At 32.5% G+C, this 21,574-nt stretch overlaps 2 protein-coding genes across 4 annotated transcripts; one reads left to right on the top strand and one right to left on the bottom strand.

Annotated features, from left to right (window-relative positions):
• The first annotated feature begins 3,179 nt into the window (after positions 1-3,179).
• LOC123701949 (facilitated trehalose transporter Tret1-like) lies at positions 3,180-8,956 on the top strand. Its single transcript, XM_045649584.1, has 9 exons — positions 3,180-3,207; positions 3,388-3,536; positions 3,842-3,961; positions 4,709-4,864; positions 5,825-5,992; positions 6,229-6,361; positions 7,610-7,839; positions 8,240-8,434; positions 8,690-8,956. The coding sequence occupies exons 1-9, from the start codon at positions 3,180-3,182 to the stop codon at positions 8,954-8,956; spliced, it is 1,446 nt and encodes a 481-aa protein (XP_045505540.1).
• Positions 8,957-11,231: 2,275 nt separating this feature from the next.
• Positions 11,232-21,318, bottom strand: LOC123701873 (glucanase inhibitor protein 1-like). Of its 3 annotated transcripts, none has more exons than XM_045649459.1 (9): positions 21,241-21,318; positions 19,443-19,539; positions 18,116-18,236; positions 16,942-17,045; positions 15,596-15,647; positions 13,665-13,864; positions 13,017-13,171; positions 12,350-12,481; positions 11,232-11,706 (listed from the first exon to the last, which is right to left on the bottom strand). In XM_045649459.1, exons 1-9 carry the CDS (start codon positions 21,241-21,243, stop codon positions 11,563-11,565), a joined length of 1,008 nt encoding a protein of 335 aa, XP_045505415.1. In that variant the 5' UTR covers positions 21,244-21,318; the 3' UTR covers positions 11,232-11,562. The 3 variants fall into 3 exon arrangements, with proteins under 3 accessions (XP_045505415.1, XP_045505414.1, XP_045505416.1); XM_045649458.1 differs by having other exon boundaries at positions 13,665-13,867; XM_045649460.1 differs by lacking the exon at positions 21,241-21,318 and adding an exon at positions 21,062-21,149 and having other exon boundaries at positions 13,665-13,867.
• Positions 21,319-21,574: the final 256 nt, after the last annotated feature.

Below are 21,574 nucleotides of genomic sequence, written 5' to 3' on the forward strand. Positions count from 1 at the left end.
CAAGTGATGTGTGCCCTTTTGAGTGAGTGTGTTTTTTATTATATTAAATTAGTTTTTATACAAAATGTATGTTTTTGGTGTATTTGCATACCTAGGTACTTATATTTTATGTGGACAGAAACTAGTAATAAATATAATATATTGATATTTCGACTTTTTTATATTTGTGAAAATTGCTGTTAAATAAATGTTGACTATGTTATCTTAGAAATACTACATATATATTATATTATATCGTATACTTTGAAATTATACAAATTGAGAAATTACTAACGATTCTTACCTGAATATTTTTATTCATATTAGTAATCAACCTATTTGTTTTGACTGATTTGTGACTTTGTATATTAATAAATAAATAAATAACAATCTAAATGATGCATTTCTTCTTAAAAACTACTTAAGTATTCTTACACATTAATATACATTATTGTATATTAATATTTAAACAATAGTAATGCACAAACTTGTGCACAAACATTAGGTAATTGGTTTGAAGTTTAAACGTTAAAGTACCTACTTCAAAAACGCAAAAAATATGCATCGATAAAACTCGTTTCGAATATTGTTTCTATCTTTTTTCCTCATTTCTGATGCACGCAACCTTAATATGAAGTTTAAAAATTGTTTATTTGTTTTTAAGATTTTAACCGATTTTAAGTAATAATTCGATTAGAAAGCTGTTGAATAGGCTATTTGATATAAAAAATAAATTACTTTTTTGTATAATCCATATATATATAAGGTTTTTGAAGCGATTTAAATTAATAAATGATATAAATAATAACTTATTTATTTATAAATCGTCGAGAAAAAACATCATATTTTTTAAAATTACCACGTGACCGAAAACATCCATGATTGGCTGCATCTGCCATGACGTCACAGCGGCGTAAATAACAAAATAATGATCCCAACGTTTATTCACGTAGTTGCTGAATTTCGCTTTTGGTTTTGTTTCTTGTATAACTTATTTCTTGTGATTCAAGGTGTCTGTAATCAGTTTTGTTCTTTATGTATTATTTTTGTTTGTCATGGAGCCTAATTTCGAAAAAGCAGACAGTCGAAATCTACCTAAAGTGGACGCTATAATGGTTGGCATGTTCTTTAAAAACAACCCAGATTTTTACGCTCCTCAATAATTGAAAAATGTGAAAACAGCTACGTAAGTTAATATTTCAATCGTCATTCATTACCTTTTTAGTTAAATGCTTGTTAAATGTATCTACAAACATGAATGACAATAGCACAATAATTATGAAGTATAAATTTTTTAGGTTCTTTTGTTTTTCATTGCAGCCATCCAGTTTATAGGATTGACGTGTTTGTATTGATTATTTTCAATATACAAACACGTCATCATCAATTTATATATATTATCATTATCTTACCTCAAGCAGGTAAGTAATGAGACGATTTATACTATGTATTGCAAATAAAATAAACTGCCTACTAGGTATTCAACACCATACTTACATCGAAGTGGTCTTCTCAAAAAAATATAACTGTTTTAATTGATATACCTAATTATCTAATATCACTTGGATTTCTGCGAGCTAACTGCAACCACTTTCTACGCATTTTTATATCTTTTGGAGCACATATACCTAAATACCTACCTAGTTTGTCAGGGGTTTTAATAGTTGTATTTCTGCATCCAGGAACTACACACCAATAAGAACTCATTTTCTGGTTTTTAAACAGATTAACTTAATTATACTATACCTAATTAAAACAAATACGAACAATAAGTACTAGGAGCAAGTTGATGTTTACGCCGCTGTGACGTCACCATGGTCGCGAGCCGCCATATTCTTCAAAATTGTGTTTTGGCGGCATATTTGAATATCATGTTTTTATTTTCCATTTTCTCAATGAATAACTACAAAAAATTAAGAAACATGTGTTTTGTGTGTTCTATAAACGTATCTTAATAATTTGAGACAGTTTTCAAAACCTTGTCAAATAGCCTATTAATTATGTTGAGCTGTTTTTTATGTAAAACTAGCAGTCCGCCCCGGCTTCGCCCGTGGTACATAGTTACGTTTTCTCTACATAAGAACTATCCTCGTACTTCAAGGAATATAATAAAAAAAGAATTAACGAAATCGGTTCAGCCGTTCTCAAGTTATGCGCTTATATTATAAGAATAGATACTTCATTTGGCAAGGATGTGATTCTACAAATAAAATGATTCTAATAAATAATAAAAACGAGTTGCTTTTTTTCAATTAAAGCCTAAAGTAGCCTTCTTCTGTACTTTTTGTAGGTATGTTTGTTTTGCGATTTGTCTGTCAATTTTATATTGCTTTGATTTTAAACTTGTCATATTATGCTCATACTGTTAGGCCGTGTCCGCACTTCGGATATTTTCCGCGCGTATTTTTAAAATAATTTTATCATGATATAACTTTCATCACCTATACAGGGTTACTTGTAAAACACCGGCAACCTCGCAGGACAAGATAGCTAACATCATAAGCAACAACATTTGTTCTACGACTTTTGAAAATTTGTTAGATTTTATTTTCATACAAAAATAAATATTCATTTAATTTTTCGTTTGAATATTATAAACTCTACGCCTCCCAAAAATTACGTAAACAAGAAGCGAACGAGAGGGGGAAGGGGGTGTCGCGTCGACCATCCGATAATGAATAGAACATAGACTTACAAAATATGTTAGGAGAGTACAATAAAAGTTTAAAAAATCATTTAAAAATAATTTATTGCGTTATGCCAAAAGTCGTAGAACAAATGTTGTTACTTATGATGTTAGCTATCTTGTCCTACGAGGCTGCTGGTGTTTTTCAAGTAACCCTGTATATTAACTATGTGTGGGTAGAACATGTCATTTCCATGCGATATAGTCTTGATATAGTATGTAAAAGCCAAGCATAGAGGATTATTTTATTTTAGAGATCCAAGAAGGCTAAATAGCGGCAAAGCAAGACCACGGAATATAACATTAACATACCAACAAATTAAAAATAACTCAACTAATATCGAATTTTTTCAATATAAAATTAATTTATAGCGCTCTTTCTAATATTTATTCTAATTCACAAATATTATAATTCTAAGAATTGATTGCGATGCTTCATTTTGCAATATTACTATGCAATGGCATATTATAAACATGCTGTTAAATTTTCATTAGGAACAAATACATCATCATCATGATCATCATCATCATCATCATCAGACGTACTCATTATCAATCTACTATAGATAGAGATGTACAAAGAGCGGCTTTATCGCTCGTGAGCAATTTCTTCCAAGCAACTCGAATAAATAAAATGTTTGATGGTGTGAATAAATTAAAGACTTAACAAATCAATTTCAATTCTACGTCCTTTCTTGACTAAAATCATACCAAACACTGAGCCACCACTGCTTATTATACAATCTGTTTTCTATTTTCAGTAAATATACCGGTGTTTTCTTATGGAGCGTCCATTGGGTGGATGTCACCAATGTCTCTTCTCTTGCAATCTGAGGAATCACCAAGGGCTGTTCCTTTGACTGATATTGAGGTTATGATTCTGTTTCAAATAACGAATATTTTTTTTATCAGATGAAATATAATTTCTAATAAATTCCTAAAGAGATACAAATAAATTATACATAATAATATGTACAAAATGAAATACGTTAAAGCTCTTGAAACAAATTTTCTGAAATACTGTGCATTTCAGCTTTTAAATCTTTAAGAGCATCAATAAAGATTTCCTATATTTTTCGTCTCTACTATGTTTAATTACAAACCACATTATTCAAACTTACTATCTCATTAACTACTCCAATCACTTTTATAAACATGTTTTATATCACTTTTTAGCTCTCATGGATGGCATCAATTGCCTATTTAGTATGTCTGCCCGGTTCCTGGATACTAGCTATAATAGCAGATAATATAGGACGGAAGAATACACTGTTTATCATTTCTCTATCTGCTCTTGTAAGTATTGCTAATTAATCTTGGAAATTAACGTTTAATTTTAGCTATTTATTTATTTATTTACTTGGAGCACCAACAGCTTATACAAAAAAGATATATGTAGCAGTTCGGATAAATACAAAAAGCCAATTAAAGGTTCTCACGTATAGAGATTACATATAAAAGAATTGCCTGTGAGGGCATTAAGAGAAAAGTTGTTAACACGCCAAACTCATCTTAGAACTAAACACTTATCCAGAAAAGAAATCTGCACTCAACCGATGCCTTACCGAGGCATTTTACAAGGACTTGTTTTATATTTATTTCAATTTTGGTCCCCATTATTATTGTAGCCTTAGTAATAAATTTTCCATTTCTCAATTCAATTTTCTAAATCCTGGTAAAATTCGTAATCCGGAATAGGAAATTTCTGTAATACGTTTTTTTTTATGAAAAGTAATGTAACTGTAACATAATCTATACTAATATTATAAAGCTGAAGAGTTTGTTTGTTTGAATGCGCTAATCTCAGGAACTACTGGTCAGTTTTGAAAAAAATTTTCTGCGTTAGATAGCCCATTTATTGAGGAAGGCTATAGGTTATAATATATCAACACGCTATGAACAATAGGAATATATAGAAATAGGAATAGGAATGCGGGTAAAACATCCAGCTCAACTCTCACAACGTTTCTTCCTGTATCTCTCTGTTCAACGTTCCATCTTTATGTATCTTTTAAATATAATAATATTAGACTCATTTCTTAGGCTTCCTGGACGCTACTCCTGTGCTCTGTAGAAACATGGGCTCTTATAACCGCAAGAGCCTTGGTCGGTGTGACCATGTCTGGTGTGTATGTAGTCTGCCCCATATACATTAAAGAGATCAGCGATGACTCTATTAGAGGCAGTTTGGGTTGCTTGGTGAGTGTTATTTTTATCTATATCAAAAAGCCAACATTTGAATTGAGAAAGTCTGTTGAAGTGATAACTTCTTTAGCGGCGTAGAGCACTTTTTCTGTAATGGGTATAAAATCTTAAACTCGCGTCAGGACACGTGACCTGATCGAAAAAGCGGACGGATGGAGAGTAGACAGCTATCCCCTCTCTACTACGCACGTTTTCACTTCTGCCAGCACTCCCGGAGTGCAACCCGTATTTTTTTCTTTTTCTTTACTTTTAGAGACGATTTTATGGTATGATTTTTGTAGAGTAACATAGTTAAGAGGCTAGACAGTGAAATAGTTGGCTTTTTACTGTGGTGAAATATCTCATTTCTATGGGAATGTTCTTTGATCATGCGAGGCTAGCCGCTGGTAGAATGAAAAGATTATATTATTTGCTAAAGAAAGAAGGAAAGAAAAAAAATTGTGTGCGTGTACACACGTAAGAAGTGAAACTTCTTTATGACCTTATTTTATATCTTGTTAAAATGATATGCTATCCCTACTCCGCTGGAGAAAGTATAATTACGTCGAATCACGCGTGGTAGGGATAAGAATAAGATGGCGCGTAACGGAAAAATGTCACGCGTAACGAAAAAATGTTACACTAAATTTTTTTCCAACCCCGATAAAGAAGTTTCACTTCAAAAATATTCGTCTACCGTTATTGAATAAGAAAACAGTTACACTGTTGAATAAGAAAACAATTAAAAATACTTAAATTTAAACTGTATCTAAAATGCATGGTACAAAAATGGAGACCTTTCAATATATGCGGCATTTTCAAAGCAGACGCAGTGCTGATTTTCAGAAGTACTCTATTTTAAGGGGTAGTTAGACAACAGTTAAATTTTTGAATCATAGAAAACTATAATAATAATTATAAATGTTCAAACGATATAAGAAACTAAACGACTTTGTAACGTTATTATTGTTTTAGATTGGAGTGTTCCATACCGTGGGCAATTTATTTCTCTACGTGATTGGAGACATGCTCAACTACAACACAATTCTCTGGATTTGTCTGTCAATACCGTTTATTCATATGTTGATATTTACGACTATGCCAGAAACACCGTCGTACCTTATGAAGAGGGGGAAAGACGAGGTGAGTACTTATTATAATTATTAAGTAATAAGTGTAAGGATTGGAATAATTAAAATTAAAGGTAGAATAATAAACTGAATAGTTACCATTATCATTTAATTAATAACAATTAAGTATGCTAATAAAGATAATTTAAAAAGCAAATAACGTTACTTGTTAACATCTAAAAGTGTCATGATGTAGGATTTATGAAATTGATACTAGATGTGATTAAAATAAAATACATTATTGTTTAGCAAGCAGTAAAAGCATTGGCATGGCTGCGTTGTAAATCTGAAAATGACGTAGACGTAATTAAAGAGTTGGAACGTATGAGAAATGAGCAAGAAAATGATGCTGAAGCTAATAAATTCCTGCTTAAAAGTATATGTAAGTATCCTATAGTTTTTGTAATAGATATAGTTTAGCTAAAATTATCAGATGAAGAGAATCTCCCAAAGAAAGTAAATTACCAAAAAGTATTTGTTAAAAAGCTACATCTGATTTGGAATATAAAGAACAATGATGTATACAGCTGAATATCACACAAAATAGAGAGTTGTATACAATAAATAAAATGTTGTATCAGAAGGATAAAATATTATAAACACAATTAATGACATAGAAATTTTCTTCGGTGCTAATGATGCATGCAATTTAGAAGCATAAATCAATAATAATAAGAGGAACTTTAGAATGTAATTAAATCTCGAAGTTTCCAATCTATATAATATAAAAATGAATCGCAAAATGTGTTGGTAAGCGCATAACTCGAGAACAACTGAACCGATTTCGTTAATTCTTTTTTTAAATTTACATTTTTTGAAGTACGAGGATGGTTCTTATGGAGAGAAAACGTAAAAATGTACCACGGGCGAAGCCGGGGCGGGCCGCTAGTAACAAATAAATTTAATAACATACACGCAAATAATCACATTCCTTGATAACAATTTTACAGCGTTCTATGTGGTTCTTTTTCCTTAAAGATCAACTGTGTCAAACAAATTTTATATTTTCCGTTTAAACAAACACAATTTAATATTAATAGCACATTATCTTTTGTACATTGTATGGCTGTAATAAAATAATTGTAAACAATCCGTGGCTTTCCTAAAAATCTTAATGTAAATAAATTTATTTCTTTTTCAAACATTGAATTTGTGATTAGTGAATGTTATATCAAGTTCAGGTATTTCATGTTCATGGTCGAATAGTAGTCGAAGCATTATATTGTAACAAGTATTGTGCCCAAGGTTCTCTCGTGGTTAACTTACAGTTCTTTAACTTATAGTAACTTTTGAAGTGAAACTTCTTTCAGTGCGTTGAGAGTAAAATTTCAAGGTCGCATCATGGTCATATCGTCACGTCATGGAGTAAGGCGACGATTTTGGTATCTTTGAATCTTTCCAAAGAAGTTTCACTTTTGATACTTGTACTCGACACACACGCTCATTTTTTATTGTCACTTCTAACTCTTCTTTAAGTTTCTTACATAAGCACATAAATGGATCTCCATAATATTATATTAAAAAAGAAGAAAGAGTCGTTAAATACTATGATAGGTTATTAGGTTCTTATACCTTTTCTTATCATTACATGTTATAGCATTTCTTATTAATTAGTAATTTTATTTTTTAGACAACAACAAAATCCTCTTCAGAGCATTTTGCATAGCTTTGATAGCCGTATTAGCAAGAGAGGCGTGCGGAGCTGTTCCAGTTCTGAACTTCGCTGGAGAAATCTTCACAGTATCGTCCGAAGGTTCAGGGTTAATCCTGTCACCAAATCAGCAAGCGATTCTGTTGGGTGCTGTGCAAGTTTTGGGGTCTGTAGTGGCGAGTAGTGTTGTGGAAAAAACTGGAAGAAAGGTAAGAAACTATGCTTCTTGAATTTGATATTTTAGTTTTACAACATAATATATTTTTTTAAAGAACAGAAAACATCATATTGTTACTAAACCGAAGACGCGGGTTCGGATCCCGTCTCGATTTTTATTAACGATAAGAACGTTTGGGAGATATTAGATTATATTATATAGAGTTTGGGACAACCGACGATTTAATATAAATTTTCATAATATGTTGTATTTAAATATTTTTTCAAACATTTTGTAGCATCTGAAATAAGAGATATTTACCTAAAACAAACTGACATAATATGTATATCTATGATGAATAAGGTATTTCCAATCTTATTTCACCATAAATGTTTTCCATTGATAAAATTTATCTCTGAAAAGTTTGTCTTATATTTTTTATTTTGTTTCAGTCCCTCATGTTCTTCACATCCCTGCTCTCTGGAATAAGTATGGGTTCGTTGGCAACATGGTTCCTGTTGAAGGAACTGGGTGTGTACGCGACGTCCTGGGTTCCTTTGCTGACACTTTGTATGTGCATCTTCTGTGATTCAGCTGGACTGCAGCCTGTTGCCATGGTGGTAGCTGGTGAAATATTCTCGTTCAAGGTAAGAATATGATTAGTATTTAGCAAAAATATTTATAAATCTTTTCAATTCCTTATCATAATATAAATTACATTAGGTATTATATTGTCTAATAATAAATGGTGATAATATGTTCACCTTAATTGAAATGAAAAAAATGATGAGAGATAATACAATATATGTTAATTCGTTTAATACGTATACAAAACTAAATTTAAAATACTTTAAGGATCTAAATGTTCAAACAGTTTAATAACCCATCAACTATCTTTACAGTACCGAGGAACAGTCATGGCCATAGCCATGTCCATAGCATCATTCTCCGACTTCATACAGCTTCTATTCTTCAAGCCGCTCGCCACACAAATCGGTATCTACGTAGCGTTCTACTTCTTTGCTGTTGTCTGCTTCTTTATTGGTGCTTACGTCATCTTCGTCATCCCAGAGACCAGGGGAAGAACGCTCGAAGATATTTATGGAGATTTGATCAAGAAGAAGGATAGAATAGTTGTCGCAGAGAAATATGTTGCGGCAGAACCTTGAAGAGACGATACAATGACGTGGCTCTGTGATTCGGACAGATTTAATGCTACATCCACACGCTGGCTGTTTGTCACAAACACCGCAAAGAGCAAACGAAGTCCCAAACTTCAACCACAATCACCCAACACAAACAGCCATCCACATGCTTGGCAAACGTTCATGACATTCCGAATCTGCAAACATGCATCCTTTGATCTGGCAAGAAAATCGACACCGATGCCGAACACTGCCCAACACAAACACAAACAGGCAAACAATGACAAACACCCATCCACATGTCCGTGTTTGCTGTTTGTTGTTGGCTGTTTGCCAATGTTTGTCAAGCGTGTGGATGGGGCTTAAGATGATTGTGGAAAGATGATCGGAATCGGATAGAAGAAAGTTTATCTTGTATCTCCTCCTTTGTATTGATTATGGTTTATCGTTGAATGAATTGATGAGCAGGTGAAAGAAATGCCTTGGCTTGTGTAAATTAAATTTGACCTCATTGAGTTACAATTTGATAACTCAAAATACTTAATGTAATTGTGTATATGAATGAAAAGAGAGGATCTTATTTTATATTATGTATTCAGTTTGATTGAAAAAGAACGAAGAATCTTGGAATAAATGAAAACATGATATTATTAAGTATTGTAGCAATAATTGTAAATAACTACTATTTATAGAAATAAAACGAATTTTAGTTCTGAAAAACTCTTTTATTTAAATGCACATAACATATAATGCACATAATCTTTGGTACACATTTTGTTGTTAACACAATAACATTCGACTAGTTAGACTCATTCTGATCTTATAACCGTTGAAATAGGAGAAATAATTAAACTCTCTTTTTTAATTAAGCTCTCGCGTTCATAGTAATGGTTGAGTAATTTTTGTGTTTAGGGGATATTTGGTCATTGCAATTTGCCTGACTGATTAAATATAAGATTGCAATACCTAGTTATCTTAATAACATATAAAAAAAATCAGACAAAAATAAATAAAGTTCATTTATTAGAGCTTTTTTTAGTTTTGGCTCAGGTGGCGCAGGTGGCACCGGTAGAGCTTCACTAACATTCAGATATTAAAAACTACACTAGAGACTACTGTCAACCGAAACTTATACGCCTTAGAAAATAAGTATAGTAATAATTCTTTTTAAAATTTAAATGTATGCATGTTAGTTCAGGATACATCGCCCATTTTTGCAAGTGACTACTATCAAGCTAATTTTCCGTTTGTAGCTTTATTTTGATGAGACGCCCAATAATTTCGTGTACGAAAGTCTCGATTGTGGTAGCTAACAGAGATAACAAGGATAAAAAATTTTGATTTGATGGTTCTCAAATATTTATTACTAACTGAATGATTTTTTTTTCTTCAATCTCAAGATAATTACCTAAATTATTCGAAAAAATATTTGTCCTACAAAATCTATGGTTTGTTCAAAGAGTCCCCCTTTCCAAAGTGTATCGATAACGAGGTCATCATAAATGATTACTAACAAGCTGATTTTTTTGTTTTCACTTAGTTAATGTTTATATAATTCAACAGACATATTGTCCTACAAATTGCTTAATAAATATTTGAGAACCATCAAATCAAAAAATTTTATCCTTGTTATCTCTGTTAGCTACCACAATCGAGAGTTTCGTACACGAAATTATTCAGTGTCTCGTCAAAATAAAGCTACAAACGGAAAATCAGCTTGATAGTAGTCACTTGCAAAAATGGGCGATGTATCCTGAACTATGTGGTGTTTACCTACCTTAAATTGTACACTTAGTTTTAAGATTAATTTTATATATACTTGTTTATGTTGTGTAACAATTACTGCTGGTAAACCTAATAAATAAATAAATAAATAAGTTGTGTCACGGCCCTGGGATCTAGGACCTGAAGAAACCTCAGTATCCAGGAAATAAATTTTATGAAAATGTTTTTAGTGCAATGCCTGGTTTTAGTGGTATGACGTAATAATGATAATAAATCCCTTGAAATTGAAATGCTTATAAAGTAATCTTATGATTCGTATGTAGTGGTAAGGCGTAAGTAATAAAATACAAAAATGAGTAATATCCATTTATTTGGTATTTTTTATTATACATTAAAGGTACTTTATTAAAAACTAAATTACTTAAATAAATTATACTAATGGTTAAAAATATATCAATAAATACAATTAAAGAAAGTTGAAAATTAAAAACAAAAATCGATTATTAAATTAATAAAAACTAACAACTACTTAATACTTTTTTAATTTACCAATACACAATTTATTTAAGATATATCCTAGTTTATTTTATTTATGATATTCTAACCTAGTGTTCACTATTGAGTATTTCTTTTGAATTGAGTATTGGAAAAAAGTGGAAATAAAAAGGAAAATGTGTATCTCAAAATCGTTTGTATGAGCAAAGTGACGTCATACCACATGCGTAATACGGTCCAACAAAAAAAATCCAAAGATATCTCAAACATAATATTTTGCGACTAGTTATAACCGCATAACTCTAAACGAATCGTTTCTTACGATATTTCTACAATAAATTAGTATTTATGTTAATTTTTATTAAAAAAAAAATAATTTAAGTACGTCCATGTGATGATTGAATGATAATTTATGTTGTATACTGAGAAACATTTACTCCGTTCTTTGATAGTTCCTTGATGAGCCAATCCGAGGCCGGATGGATGGATCCAAGTTGCGCTTTTGAATTCCTGCAGGGGCTTCTCACCAATCCCGTCACGATAAAATCATTGCTCTGGAAATACAAACAGATTAAAATTAGAATTATTAGATTAGAATTACTAGCTTTCCGCCCGCAGCTTCGCCCGCTTTGTCTAAAACTTAATAAATTAAATACTAAAACCTTCCTCGAGAATAATCCTATCTATTAAAAAAAACGCATAAAAATCCGTTGCATAGTTTTAAAGATTTAAGCATACAGAGGGACATAGGGACAGAGAAACCGACTTTGTTTTATACTATGTAGTGATTAAAGTTATCTACATATTGAAATCTACCTTTTATAGGTCAATATTTTTTATATATTTTGTCTGTATTTAAATTTGATGAGTTTAACTGTAAATCAATAAAATTAACAGAAATCGATAGATTATTAGAATTGCATGAAATAACGCACTTGATGACCGATAACTTATGAACTTTCTAAACAAATTTAATGTGAAAATAATATTAAATAATTTGCGAATAAATTTCAATATTTCCTATATTATGTTGATGGTTCACCATAGGCGATGAACCATGAACATTTTCTGAGGCAGGGACTCTGCAAATGCGTTGCCTGCTTTGAAGTGATAAGGAAAGGATTGATAAAGTGAATAAAGGAATAAACTGGGAAACAGGCAGTTAGTCTGAACATATAAATAATAAATTCTACTTACATCCGTCATGCATATAACAGGCAAGCCTGGAGAGACGAGGCAATCGTCATCTTCAAATAGTAAAGAGCCGCACGCCGCATCTGCACCTTGGCCACCTTTGGTACAGCTCCCTTTTTTAGTTTGCAGTATAGTCTGGAATTAGATCAAGTGTTTTAAGTCTAAATTTTCAACCTTCAAAAAAGAGGAGGTTCTCAATTGAATTTTTGGGTGTGTTACGATTTTGATGATTCTTTTAATAAGAAAGATAGTGTCTTCCGGTTGGTACCTACCATATAAATTTTGTCCAGTTCTAAGATAATATAATACTATCGTTTATATAAACAATCTATTAAAGCAGAGCTATAATTGGAACAGATCATATTTTTTGTTTAATAATTGGTAGATTTTATTTACGGACAAGTAGGTTATGTGCTTTGTGTATCGAGCCAGGTGGACATGTTTTTATATCCCCTCTCCTTTGAGAATCGATTTCTTAGTCAACAGAATTATGAGACGTGATCACGTAATATAGAATTCCTTTAAACGTAAAAGCCAGTCAGGAAAAAAGCACAAGCCAAAAACTTGTTAATTATATTGTTTGTGAAGTTACTTTTTAATTATATTATTCTTTACCTTCAGTGCTGCCATATCTTTTATCTGTCTAATAAATAGAATATATAGTACGTACAGACTCAATTTCATCGTTATAATTGAATCCAAAAGCATAGCAGGCATCGTCTAACGGCCACTTGATGTTGAGACATGCGCCGTTGTTCTTTCGACCGTTGTTCCATACCACGTCCGTCTCCAACATGAATACTGCTACGTCATACTCATGACTACCTGTAATCACATAATTTATTAATTGTCTATAATACTATGCTTATTAGGCTGTGCTTTATTTATTTCTTTCATGTACCACATAATATTATAGTTAGATATTATATTATGTAAGTTGTCTGTTGTCTTGTAACCATGTTTGATTGCAAATAAATGATTTGATTTGATTTGATTTTGTACCGCGTAGTTTAAGTAATGTGTATCAGTACAAATACATTAATGGATTTAAAAAAAAATGTCCAGGTAACTAACACTATGTATAACTAGAACAACTTGACCAATTATAATCATATTTAATTTTTTGGCTTCATCTCTAATTGGAAAATTGATGTTAAATTATAAAAATACAAAAAAAACCCTTGTTTTGTAATGTTAGAATAAGCAAATGAGCCGATGGTTCATCTGATGATAAGCGATCACCATCATGCTTGAACATTTTTAAATACGTTGCCTGCTTTTTGTATGACCATGAAACAGTAAGGTATGTTTTTATTACCTGTGTTGTATTGCTCATGTTCAGCCCTCGACCGGACTAGATACATCTTCTCCGGGTCCTGGGAGCCTGGTACCTTGGCGTGGATAATCTGGTGATTCTTGGCAGCTTTCATACATGTGGCTGTGGTCAGAACTGCATTGGGCCCGACGAGAATCCCGCCGCAGAACAGACCGGAGTTCCCGGGCTTTACGCCCTTGGTTCTGCTTTTCAAATACATAATATTAATACCATCAGCAGAGGAGTTTCGCGGTTTCACCCACGTGTCTCCGCTTATGTTGGTCTTATATATAGCCTATAACCTTTCTCGATAAAAAATGGGCTATCTAACACCGAAATAATTTTTCAAATCGGACCAGTAGATCCTGATTCCTGAGATTAGCGCGTTCAAACAAACAAACTCTTCAGCTATATAATATTATTATAATTATATTATAGTATAGATTAGTATTATTTCCACCCTCCACACCTATTTTTATTAAATACTTGAATATATTAATACTCAATCACGGTATTATCAATATTGATAACAATAATTGTACTTATTAATTATAAAACAGTTTCCTCCAATAAAATAATTAATAATCACATAAGTTAGTGCGTCAGGGTTATGACAGATATGTCTGGGTTCGATAAACGGTAAAGGAGTAAAATGAATTATTAATAAAGTCCATTAAGTTAGAGTTCAAATACCGAATGAATTATTAATATTTTAATAAGGTTTTTTTAATAAATATCCTGGTTTTTGTGGATGGTAGGTATATAATTTGTTAAGTTTTCTACAAAGTAAGCTAAGCCACGGGCGGAAAGCTACCTTATATAAATAAAGGTCAAGTTACGATGACATAGAGTTCAAAAACCGACTAAATCTTCTTATATATAAAATTCTCGTGTGACAGTGTTAGTCTGCATACTCCTCCGAAACGGCTTGACCGATTCCTCTGAAATTTGGTAATCATATTGGGTAGGTCTGAGAATCGGCTATTGGCTAACATCTATTTTTCATACCCCTAAATGATGAAGAGTAAGGCAGAACAACGTTTGCCGGGACAGCTAGTAATAAATAAATTCATTGAATGGAACGTGCACAATGCTACCTGACTATTAATTTCTGCTTGTCAATATACAAAATGTATAAAGATATAGGTACAGTTTTATATATAGATACTTATTTATTGTCCGTATCTTTGTAAAATTGTTGAGCACTACATAGGTAGTATAAAACAAAGTCGCTGTCACTTCGGATTTTTTATTAAAGAGTGTTTCTTGAGAAAGGTTTTCATATAATAAATTATAATATGTAAAGTTATCTAGAAAACGGGCGAACCCCCTCTGAAGAAGCTAGTTATTGATAAACCTAATTACCGGATAATTAACATATTTTCAACTGTTGCTCTACATTGTGACAATGACAATTTTTCCCATACTAAGCTCTCGCTTGTGGGAAACCAGATGGCTGATAACATACATTTATATAATTTCAAATAAATACTTATATAGATAATTAACACCCAGCCACAGAGCAAACATCCATGTTCATCACACAAATATTTGCCCCAAGTGGGAATCGAACCCACGACCTCTGACTTGGAAGGCAGGGCCACTACCAACCAAGCCAACCGGTCAGTAATTTTATTAGTCAAGAAAATCAGGTCTATTCTTTATGTTTTACTGTTATTATAGATGCAAAAGTGTCTTTGTTTGCTTGTTTTTTTTCATGTCACAACGTAAGATCACGTAACGTCGTAAAATTTTTGTGTCTGCAAGTAGGTAGACGTGAGTGATATAGACTGCTTTTTAGCGCGACGAAACATCTCATTCCCATTGGAATTTCCTTAAACAAAGAGGGTGAATCCGGGCTTGGAAAGATAGTATAACTACAGATAATGTAATACTTTAAGTACATAATAATTAATAAATAATAATATACTTACTTATACAGACCGACGCACCATGGGCATGAATCCATATTTGTCGTTAGACATTCTGGAAATAGAATTAAATATGTTTTACGGGAATTGCACAAAATTAATTTTTATACACTGTTAAACGTAACTTTTGATTTAATATTTTTGTAGATGAATAGAAACTATTGTCAATGTAGTTGCATTATGTCATGTCTGAACATGCGCTGTCGAATACTATAAGAGCTAGCGCGCAAGAGCAACTTTTGTTTAGCTTACTAGCCCATAGAGTTGATGGGAGAGACAAAATAGTTGCGGAGACAAAAGTTGCTCTTGCGCGCTAGGTCTAAAAAGCCGCTTTCCTTTGTCTCGTGGCGCATTCGTACGAATCGTGACTAGGGGCTCGGACGTTGTTTATACGACGTTCGACCCAACTACCCTCACTTTGCTAATAGTCGTTGACTTTCTACGATTTGATATCAACTACCTACATCAATTATAGCTGTGTAGAATCGCAGTACATTCTTATTACATTCAAACTAATATTTAACCAGGACTCGCGTGTTATTAACCGACTTCAAAAAAAAGGAGGAGGTTATCAATTCGGCCGGTATATATTTTTTTTTTTTTATGTATGTACACCGATTACTCCGAGGTTTCTGAACCGATTTACGTGATTCTTTTTTTGTTCGATGCGGGATGGTGTCGAATTGGTCCCATAAAAATTTTATTCGGATAGGCCCAGTAGTTTTTATTTTATGAGCATTTTTGACTGTAGGTATTTGTAAATTTTGCAAGTGCAAGTTTGAAGTCGGTTGTTTTTAACGCAGTTATCACTTGTTTCTTATAACACGTTATTGATGAAACAAATGTGAAATAATGGAATTTGTAACATGTGATTCTGTAGCGTTTTAAATAGTATTATAAAAATTGGAAGAAAATCACTTTAATAAATAAATACTAATTAAATTGCGATTAAATAACGCTATTGAAAGTTACAATTTGATATTTCGGGTACTAAACGAAAATATTGATAAAAATCAATTTTTACTATAACGATAATGTAAAACAAACGTGTTTTTATAACAGTTTGAAAATTTATTATTATTCTATAAATTGTTGTAATTAAATAGACCAGTTTATTTACTAAATTAAACACAACTATTTACATAAATTTATAAATAGTAGAGTAAATTCGATCGCTCTGGCGGGTCACGAGTGGCTGAGTTGGTGAGGCATCCGCCCCGGAATGGCGCGAAAGGATGCGGGTTCGAGTCCCGCCTCGTGATCGATTTTTTTCTATTCTTTATAAATTTATATTTATAAAGCATTTGAATGCCTTAGAACCAAAAATATCAATTTCAACAACTATTTACCTTTGTCTACATTCTTAGGCAGTATAGGTTTTTCAGTCGCCTCCACGGGATTTGTAGTATTAAGAATACAACACCATTCATCTCGCAAACATTGCCTCTTCGATCTGAAAGATTATCGATAATTAACTCAAACTCATTTTACCCAAAAACAACTGCAGATTCAGATTAAATCTCAACTTCGTTATAATCACGCACGATAGAACTCAAACCCTTGATGTACGATAAATACGAAGACTCACAATCACGCTCAAAAGTAATAGTCTAAACTCTAAAGAAAAACTTAAGTAATAACTACTTACCTACATTTAGTAATCTACTAAATTTCCGCTCGAGGCTTCGTCCGCGTTTTCAAAGAAAAACCAGTATAGTTCCCGTTCCCGTGGGATTTCCGGGATAAAACCTATCCTATGTGTTAATCCAAGTTACCCTCTATATGTGTGCTAAATTTCATTATAATCGGATCAGTAGTATTTATGTGAAAGAGTAACAATCACACACACATCCTCACAAACTTTCGCATTTATAATATTAGTAGGATAGGATGGTAAAACTGCTTGATCCTGCGCGTTACAACCTTTGGTCCTAATTGCCACGAAATAATTTTAATAAACTCTGACATTTTTGGCGAAGTTTTAATCGACAATTTGTAATTCTAATTATTTATAAAATAATTCTGCACTCCTGTCTAAGTATATAAACTGCAGGTGTATGGAAGATTTCCCCACTATAAAAAAAAAAGGTGTAGGTACCTAATTTTATCATCTTCTTTCGATGCAGTAATGTTCAGTCTACTGTATCGCTCATTAGTTGTGTTTAAAAAAAATAGGTAAAATTTAAACAATTTTTGAGCATGGTTGTGAGTAATCCATACTAATATTATAAATGCGAAAGTAATTCTGTCTGTCTGTCTGTTACTCAATCACGCCTAAACTACCTACTGAACAAATTTTCATGAAATTTGGTATGGAGATATTTTGATACCTGAGAAAGGACATAGGCTACTTTTTATCCCGGGAAAATAACGCAATCCCGGAAATCCCACGGGAACGGGAACTATGCGGGCGAAGGCGCGGGCGGAAACCTAGTAACTAATTAACTCACAATTCAAACTTTCTGAGTACTAAACTCATAATCATTTATTGTTTAAATAATTATTACATATTACATTAGTTACCTCAAATCGTTTTCAATCAAATTGCCTCCTTCTAAGAAGTTATGTTTATTATCACAGAGTGTGTAATGTACACATCGTCCTGTTTGGTTTTTGAATGTACACGTCGCATTACTAGCTGGTTCTGAAAGAAAGAAAAAAAAATTGGTTGTCTGTAAAGTCGGTTTAATGACGATAGTTGAACGTGACAACGTCCGATTGTGCTTCTTTGTCGCTCGTTCCGCGCTCTCACTCGCACTTCAAGCCTTACATGGAACGCCTCAGATGAGTCAGAGCGAGGTAACGCCGCATGAGTCATGTTTTTTCGTGCGTGCAGCCGGCTTTAGATAAATAATAATAATAAATAAATACACTTTATTCAGCACCATAAAACAGACAATATAACTAAAAGAAAAAGACAATAATAAAATGTTAAGCCAAAAAGGCGGCCTTATCGCTACTGAGCGATTTCTACCAGGCAACCTATGGGTAGGCTTTATCGAATTATAAGACGTTGTCACGTCAAAAAAATGGATATAAAAAAAATCTGCGTTATGGTCAGGTCGTTTTATACAAATCCTACTCCTACTAATATTATAAATGCGAAAGTTTATGAGGATGGATGTGTATGTGTGTGTTTGTTACTCGTTCACGCAAATACTACTGAACCGATTACAATGAAATTTAGCACACATATAGAAGGTAACTTGGATTAAAACATAGGATAGGTTTTATCCCGGAAATCCCACGGGAACGGGAACTATGCGGGTTTATCTTTGAAAAAGCGGGCGAAGCCGTGGGCGGAAAGCTAGTATATAATAAGGAGCTAATATCAAATTTCTAAACCTAGTTTTAGTTGTGCGTTGAAATGAAAGTTTTGCATTTTCGTTTGTTAAGTATTTGATATTATAATAACCTATGTTTAGAAATAATACCTATGTCATAGCAGTAGCTCATATTTATCAGAATAATGTTTTAATTGTAACAACATAAATATTAAATACATATTATATACAATTTATTACTTTTTTATATTTTTTTGCTCTTTTATGCTTTTTGTACAAATTATGCGGTCAATTGTTAATAAATTAAACTTTTGTCCGATAAAAGATGACTTAGCGTTCTAACAGACGAACGGCAAGTTGCGAACGGCAGAGGCATTCGTTTTTGCGTGTCGACGGCAGCCGTCGACATATTGACTGCTGCCGTCGACGTGCCAACGACTGCCGTCGACATGTGGCGACGGCTGAAGTAGCCTCTGCCGTTCGCAACTTGCTGTTCGTCTGTTAGAACTCTTACATCAATATGCTATAACACTTAAACAATTAAGTTATTATTCTACAAGACTTACTACTTGGGTCTAAACTTATTGTACTCGCAGTCATTATCGAAGATAATATGCCAAATCCGAACATCAGCCATAGTAATACATTGAAGTGCCCCATCTTCTGTAAAGATAAAAAGTACAGTTAAAAAAACACGCTTTAAGCTTTAATACAGTGTTTCCCAACCTGGGGTCCGCAGACAAATCAAGAAAATTACGAAAGCCTTAATGACCAGACTATTCAGAAGGCCGGACTTTGAATTTATACGTTTTAAGATGGAATAATCTGTCATGTTATGGGTGGCTAAGCCATTTCATACATAAACACAGCAAGTGTTCAATGAATTTTAAAAATAACATTGATTTACCTATGTATGTACTGAGAATAAGTTTTTTTAGGGGTCCGCGGATCATGATAAGGTGGCGCTAGGGGTCCACCTTTGGAAAAGGTTATGATAAGCTCAATCAAATTACTGCATTGTCACCGGTCCTTGGTAAATCTATCTTTCTAGAAGATTCTTACATACAAACATACATGTGACTGGTGAAGTTTATAAAGGTGTGATAATTTATTATCTATATACCTATTCTATATAATATTATAGAGCTGAAGAATTTGTTTGTTTGTTTGATCGAGCTAATCTCAAGAACTACTGGTCCAATTTAAAAATACTTTCAGTGTTAGATAACCCATTTATCAAGGTAGCCTAAACCGCTGGGCACAGCGAGTAATACATAAAATCCGATGTAGCGAAATAATCATCTATAATTTAATTTTCAAATAATTTTTTGATTGTCATGATTTAAATTAAAACCCTTTCCTTGTAACATAGATATTTCACGATTCAATACAGGTTAAGGTGAGAAAACGGGCTAGTTAGGTATATGCTTTAAAAATACAACTTTAGCACATAGGTAAATAATATTATAGAGTTGTTACCAAAACATAATCAAAATGGGTTCAACAGTTACGTAATCTATACTAATATTATAAAGCTGAAGAGTTTGTTTGTTTGTTTGAACGCGCTAATCTCGGGAAGTCGGGAACTACTAGTCCGATTTGAAAAATTCTTTCAGTGTTAGAAAGTTCATTTATCGAGGAAGGCTGCTATATATCATCACGCTAAGACCAACAGGAGCTGAGCCACGCGGGTGAAACCGCGGGGCTCAGCTAGTATTGTATAACAATACAAACATAGATTTATTTAGGTATATGAACCCATGCTTGACTCCAATTATAGCAAAGATAAGAATATTAAGAAACATATTTATGTTAACTTGAGGAAATTAATTCATATTATCAGTATTAATATTATAATCCGTGCTTATATACATTATTAATTGAATTACAAACATTTGTCGACCTCTTAGACTTACCATATATACGCAAAAAAATAACATAAAAAATCTGTCAATCTGTATGAGTGGAGCTTTGTAACAAACACTGCTACAATAATTTAAAGTTTTATTGTATTATACCTAGTCTATTGTAGTCTAGTAGTCAACACAATAATATGTTATTGCAATAACAATTAGTCAGGTTTTAAGGTAAATAAGCATTGTACCTATATTATTGTTATAGGTATGTGTTTGTGTTGCAAATGAAATAAAAATAAAAAATAAAAATATAATTCTAAACAATTTACCTTTATGAATAAATAAAATCTAACGCATAAGATTTATTTGTTATTGCACACAATACTCAAAACACATCACATCGTGTTTCTTTCTCACTCAAAACGAGTTTATGATGTTTAGGCCACTATTAAAAGTCAAGGTCACCACAATATATGAAATCTGATTATTAATAAATTATAATTATTACCATGTTTAATGTTCCACACAACCTTCTCTCACGAGATCACAAAGTGAACTACAAGTTGTAAGTCAATTTCAATAAAATCCAGTTGCAATTATAATAGCACTTACCAATGACTCATGTGATAATACCACTTACTTCGTCTATATTCGGCCACGATGGCCCAGTAAGCACAGATGATTACTGGTCCAGCGTGGTGGATAATGGCCAAAGCCTTCATAGTAGGGCTGTATCCCTGCAGCAGGAAAATGCTTACTGATGATGATAATACATAGGGTGTGGTGTAATACCGATATGATTTTAAAAGAGCAACTATGGAGTTTCTTTTTCTTCTCCATAG

Source organism: Colias croceus, chromosome 22 (genome assembly GCF_905220415.1).
Source record: "Colias croceus chromosome 22, ilColCroc2.1".
Lineage (NCBI taxonomy): Eukaryota > Metazoa > Arthropoda > Insecta > Lepidoptera > Pieridae > Colias > Colias croceus.